This window comes from Triticum urartu, chromosome 1A (assembly GCF_056163025.1).
Source record: "Triticum urartu cultivar PI428250 chromosome 1A, HENAU_Tu73, whole genome shotgun sequence".
Taxonomy (NCBI): domain Eukaryota; kingdom Viridiplantae; phylum Streptophyta; class Magnoliopsida; order Poales; family Poaceae; genus Triticum; species Triticum urartu.
In genome coordinates this window covers 407,621,565-407,627,705 of record NC_141873.1, presented here as the reverse complement: position 1 = coordinate 407,627,705, position 6,141 = coordinate 407,621,565, and the positions used below count along the sequence as shown (strand labels likewise).

Here is a 6,141-nt window from a genome sequence, read left to right as displayed (position 1 = left end):
GACAGCTTCAAGGCATGTGGAATAGAGGACTTTGTTGGGCAGAAGCTCACAAAGTGGAACGAGGAGCTTATCATGCAGTTCTACTCCACAGCACATTTTTATCCAGATGGTAGGATAATTTGGATGTCAGAAGGTACGAGGTACCAGTCTACAGTTGCTGAATGGGCTCAGCTGATCAATGCCCCAGAAGAGCATGAGGATGACTTGGACATTTATGCCAAGAAGAAGATGGACCACAACTCTATGTCCAACATGTACAAGGAGATTCCAAATGAAGCACTTGACACGTTCAAGTTTGGCTCAGTACACTATTTTCTGTCAGGGCTGCCAACAATCAATTGGATACTGAGGCACACCTTGTTGCCCAAGTCAGGTATCACAAGATGATCAGAGGCCACGCGATCAATTTGCTACATATCTTTGATGTGCCACAGAAGTTCAAGGTGATGAGCCTTATGATTGAAACGATCAAGAGGACAGCAGCAGACCAGAAGAGGAGTTGTGGATATGCCCCACAGATTCAGGAGCTCATTAACTCCAATATGGGCACAGGCATATACTTGTTGGACAAGGAACACCTGCCCATCCGTCCAGATTTTGAAGATAATCAAGTTGTTATGACTGAGAATGAACCATCGTCTGCACAAGCACAAGCCAAGAAGGAGAAGGCAAGGAAGGAGAAAGCTGCCAAGATGCCAACTCAAGAGGAGGCATCTGAATATTTCCTGAAAACCAAACAAGAGCAGCTTGGTTACTTGATTGCATCCACCCTGCAGATTGAGCAAGGACTAGCCACCCTAACTCAGAACCAGGCAAGCTTAGAGAGGATCATGGAACAAAAGTTCTATGACTTGGATGTCAAAGTGACAGAGATTCAGACTGCAGTGGAGCAGCTACAGGATGACATGCAGGAGAGGAGAGGCAAGACTACAACTGATGCCTTTGCCAGAGTGCCACGAGGTCCGAGGTCGTCTGCAGTGCCAGTTGCTGACCCTAGAGCCACCACGTCTGCACCAGCTACAGCCTCAGTTCCACCAGCTCCAGCGTCCACTTCAGCCTCGACTCCGACCACGTCTACAGAAGGCTTCGTCCTTGGAGTGCTCCGGACTCCACCACCACCTGAAGATCAAGCCTGAGTGTCGACTTAGCACTATGCATTTTCTAGGAACCTTTTGGTAACTTGTTGCCAAAGGGGGAGAAAATGTATAGATCATAGGCTTCAAGAGAGAGTGTTGCTTTTATTCTCTCTTGTTTTATTTGGTGGTTTTTCGAACTTTGTTTGCTTTTGTGTGAGATACTATGTCATTGCTCGTGAGACATTGATGATCATGTGTTTGATCATAAACTACACTTAATGTTTGCTTAATATTATCATCTTATCTATCTTATGTGATCATTCACTATTCTTGGTGATGAGTGCATGTATTTTATTCTTATCATTTTAAGCACTCCACCAAGATGTATGTGACATGGAAGAGTAACCCATGACTCTAACTCTTTGTGCATTTGCAGTCCAAAGCAAATTTTAAATATGCACAATTTTAGGGGGAGCTCTTACTTGTCACATACTTCTCAAAGCGACAATATATTTCATGCTCATTATCATTTGTCGAAGCTTTGGTCTATATGTTGTCATCAATTATCAAAAAGGAGAAGATTGAAAGTGCAACTATCCCTAGGTGGTTTTGGTAATTCATAACAACATATAGCTCATTGAGCTAATGCTATTCTAAGATGACTATTTCAGGAAATCTCAATGATTGGCATGGCATGGATGTAAAAGTGGAACCCTCAAAATGCTAAGGACAAAGGATTGGCTCAAGCTCAAAAGCTCAAGACTCTTCATTTTATATTTTAGTGATCCAAGATCACATTGAGTCTTTAGGAAAAGCCAATACTATCAAGGAGGGATGAGGTGTTGCTTAATGAGCCTCTTGCTTCATGTGTTTAGTGATATGCTTCAAAACCCTCAACTAATTTCCCATATCCACATATGACCTAAACCCTAAGCCAAACTCGGTCCTACCGATTATTCCTATCCGGCGCCACCGAGTTTCACTTGTCATAAGCGACTGCCAAACCCTAGCAATTCGGTTCTACCGATAGGGATCTCGGTCTCACCGAGATGGGATTGCAAACTCTCTGTTTCCCTTTCGTAACTTTTCGGTCTCACCGAAAGAGCGAATCGGTCCTACCAAGATTGCAATGTAAACTCTCCGTTTTCCTTTTGTAACTTTTCGGTCTCACCGAAAGAGCAAATCGGTCCTACCGAGTTTGCCTGACCAACTCTCTGGTTAGCTTATTAACAAACTCGGTCTCACCGAGTTTGTGTAATCGGTCTCACCGAGATTACGTTATGCCCAAACCCTAACCATATCGGTCCTACCGAGTTGCATGTCAGTCCCACCGAAAATCTCTAACGGTCACTAGGTTTACCTTTTCGGTCCGACCGAGTTTGTTGATTCGGTCCCACCGAGATTGGAAAACTGTGTGTAACGGTTGGATTTTGTGTGGAGGCTATATATACCCCTCCACCTCCTCTTCATTCGTGGAGAGAGCCATCAGAACACATACACAATTCCAACTCATATGTTCTGAGAGAGAACCACCTACTCATGTGTTGAGACCAAGTTATTCCATTCCTACCATATGAATCTTGATCTCTAGCCTTCCCCAAGTTGCTTTCCACTCAAATCTTCTTTCCACAAAATCCAAATCCTATGAGAGAGAGTTGAGTGTTGGGGAGACTATCATTTGAAGCACAAGAGCAAGGAGTTCATCATCAACACACCATTTGTTACTTCTTGGAGAGTGGTGTCTCCTAGATTGGCTAGGTGTCACTTGGGAGCCTTCGACAAGATTGTGGAGTTGAACCAAGGAGTTTGTAAGGGCAAGGAGATCGCCTAATTCGTGAAGATCTACCGCTAGTGAGGCAAGTCCTTCGTGGGCGATGGCCATGGTGGGATAGACAAGGTTGCTTCTTCGTGGACCCTTCGTGGGTGGTTGCTTCTTCGTGGACCCTTCGTGGGTGGAGCCCTCCGTGGACTCGCGCAACCATTACCCTTCGTGGGTGGAGCCCTCCGTGGACTCGCGCAACCGTTACCCTTCGTGGGTTGAAGTCTCCATCAACATGGATGTAGGATAGCACCACCTATCCGAACCACGGGAAAAACATCCGTGTCTCCAATTGCGTTTGAATTCTCCAAACCCTTCCCTTTACATTCTTTCAAGTTGCATGCTTTACTTTCCGCTGCCAATATACTCTTTGCATGCTTGCTTGAATTGTGTGATGATTGCTTGACTTGTCCTACAATAGCTAAAATCTGCCAAGAACTAAAATTGGGAAAATGTTAAGTTTTTATTTGGTCAAGTAGTCTAATCACCCCCCCTCTAGACATAGTTTCGATCCTACACCATGCTTTCTCAACTGGTGACGGCGAGAGAAGGAAAGGGGGAGAAATGAGCGCGTCGTCGGTGGATGATCGGGGTGAGTCTCTCCGGCGCGCTTGCAGTCGGCTTTTATAGGCGGAGACGCCGCGTGGTAGGCTTGGCCGATGCGCTACGCGTGGCGTGATTGCGTGGCGGCCGAGGGATGCGTCGCCCAGCCTTCACTGCGCCGCCCATGAGGCATCAATGGAGGCTGACCGGCGCGGCAGCGCGCGCCAGCTTTGACATTAATTCGCTGTGGGAAACGAGGCAATGAGGACGACGAAGGGGCGAGAAGAGAGTAGAGTCGCTGACGCGGCGGACCCGCGGCTCTTCACGCCAAAAATGATTCGTCCGGCGCCCCCGAGCGACCCCAGCGCGCCGGGTTCGGGTTGGATCCGCCGGCGCCAATTTCGACCCGAGCCGGCGAAAACTGGGCTTTTGGGGGCGTGACTGGATCAATTTTTTGACGTCGGCGGACGAAAAAACACCTAGAGGGCTTTCTTGAGGGCGCGGCTGAAGATGCGCTAAGATGTTCTACGAGCTCATCATCCAATAATGCCCACACAGCGCATGGTGCCATTTTCCTTTTTCCTTAGCTTGTGGGCTGCGGGGAACACCGTGGGCTCTCGCAGTCGGTGCTCGCTCTTCGGTTGCGCGTCTCTTGCCTAAAAAAAGAATTATTTGTTGTGCGCGTCTCTTGTGTCGTGCTCAAAATGGAAGCCATGATTGCCGCCGATGAAAGAAGAAAACTCCAAACTGCCGATGCCGATGAGTTTCAGCCACCATTGGAACTCGTAAATGCTTGCAGGTGATGTACAGCTCCTGCTCGTTGTCGTTTTTTTTTTTGCGGGGTTGCTCGTTGTCGTTGATAGTACTAGACGAATTGAGATCTTTACGAAGTAAATACATTGCATGTTATTGGAGTACATTTTTTGGCATACAAACCACGACGGGTGAAGGGAGCACGCGGACGCACGGCCATGGTGTTTGTCCGATGCAATGTAATTATGGCGCGGGCGGGGCTGCCGGTATATCACACATCGACGTTGCAGGAGGGGTTACCGAACAGCGGCGCCTCGGGGACACCGGCGGCGCCGACGCTGCCCGGGGCCTTCCGGACGCCGACGAGCAGGTCGCAGCGCGCGTACATGGAGCGCCACCCGGTCCGGAACGGCCCGGACACGAACCGCACGCGGCCGAGCAGCACCACCCGCAGCGACACCACGCCGTAGGACACGTCGTTGGCCAGGGCCGCCGCGGTCTCCGGCGACACGGGCACAGGGGCCGCCCCGCCGCCCCCGATCACGGGCGCCACCACCACCGCGCTGTCCGGGTCCTGCACCAGCGGCGGCATCTCCGCCGGCGCCGTGATGGCCTCCCCGCGGTACACCACGTACGCCGTCAGCCGGTCGTACCGCGCGGACGACCGCCCGCTGGGGTTGCGGATGACGAGGGCGCACTGGAACGACGCCGCCACGGCGTTCGGCGCCCGGGCACCCGCGGCCGGCAGGCCCGCGGAGGGGCCGGTGACGTTGGAGAGCGAGTAGACGGCGATGTTGGTGACGGTGAAGGCCGGGCTGTTGGGGCGGTACACGAGGTAGAGCACGAGCGCGATGACGCCGGCGAGGAGGATTAGAAGCAGAAGGACGGAGCAGATGGTGCTCAAGGCCCCGCGGGAGCCCGTGCTGCCGTAGTAGCTGTAGCGGCGGCCGCGGGCGGGCTTCAGGTCATCGGCGTGGATGGCCTTCCCGCCTTTGTGGTGGTCGGCTGGCTCCGGCGGGAGGTGGTGTTCTCCCATGTTCGATTCGGGCGAAGCTATAGCTAGCTTCGGGCTCTCGAACGAGGCGTATATCAGTAGGTGCGTGTACGAGAGGTTGGATAGATATATTACAAGCTGCTGTGTTCCATTGTGTGTGTGCGCGCGTCAGCTTATCTGCTGATGCATGCGCTCGCGCGGAAAGCCGGGTGTCCGATCGGTGGTCTTTGGATGGAGCGGCACTCCACGCTCCAGCTGTGCGCGCCCGCAAGCAAAATCGGTGATCAGTTTTCGCTAGATATTTTTAGGCGGGGGAGGGGTGGGAATCTTTAAATGCAAAAAAACTCATTGCAAATGTCCCAAAAGAAAAAAAATGTTGGAAATTAAGAACGCATACTGACGATGGCACGTGCACCACGGTGAACCGAGGCGGAAGCACCATGGTTGACACCCCTTCGCCCCATAATCCGACCGATGTGATCTGAAGAAGCACAATCCGCACGCACCCCATGGCTTCTCCGCCCCAAATACATGGCGCACACACTTTCCAAAAATGATGTTTTACCAACTAAACATGGGTTATATTTCACAAAAAATGTATCACCGGATTAGTATTTCAGCGAAGTTTCCCATGGTACAACAAAAAATAGTGAGAAAGTTAAATAACACAAAACGAGGGTGGCATGTAAAAGGGAATAGAGGGAGTATTTCTATATGACGACAAATTTATGACGTGTACTATGCACGGCAAGAAATAACAACCGAGTTATTCTGCAGGTGAAGAGAATTGCTAAAAACTTATTCTGCTTAAGTTTTCCATTCCATGTCTAAATTGTTCCCCTCTTGAAATGCAGAAAACGATAAGATGAATTCGATAATGATAGTGCGTGTCATGGTTGGCGCTTGTTGTCATGAGTCCTTATTGGTATACACGATCATACATTTTGGTATTGTGT

At 50.2% G+C, this 6,141-nt stretch overlaps 1 protein-coding gene across 1 annotated transcript; it reads right to left on the bottom strand.

Annotated features, from left to right (window-relative positions):
• Window positions 1-4,320: 4,320 nt before the first annotated feature.
• Window positions 4,321-5,401, bottom strand: LOC125534617 (NDR1/HIN1-like protein 1). Its single transcript, XM_048697796.2, has one exon. It carries the CDS (start codon window positions 5,225-5,227, stop codon window positions 4,463-4,465), a length of 765 nt encoding a protein of 254 aa, XP_048553753.2. The 5' UTR covers window positions 5,228-5,401; the 3' UTR covers window positions 4,321-4,462.
• Between the last annotated feature and the right edge of the window lie 740 nt (window positions 5,402-6,141).

What these genes read in the sequence shown, in the direction of transcription:
- LOC125534617 (XM_048697796.2), bottom strand. Translation starts at nt 5,227, where the DNA reads ATGGGAGAACACCACCTCCCGCCGGAGCCAGCCGACCACCACAAAGGC.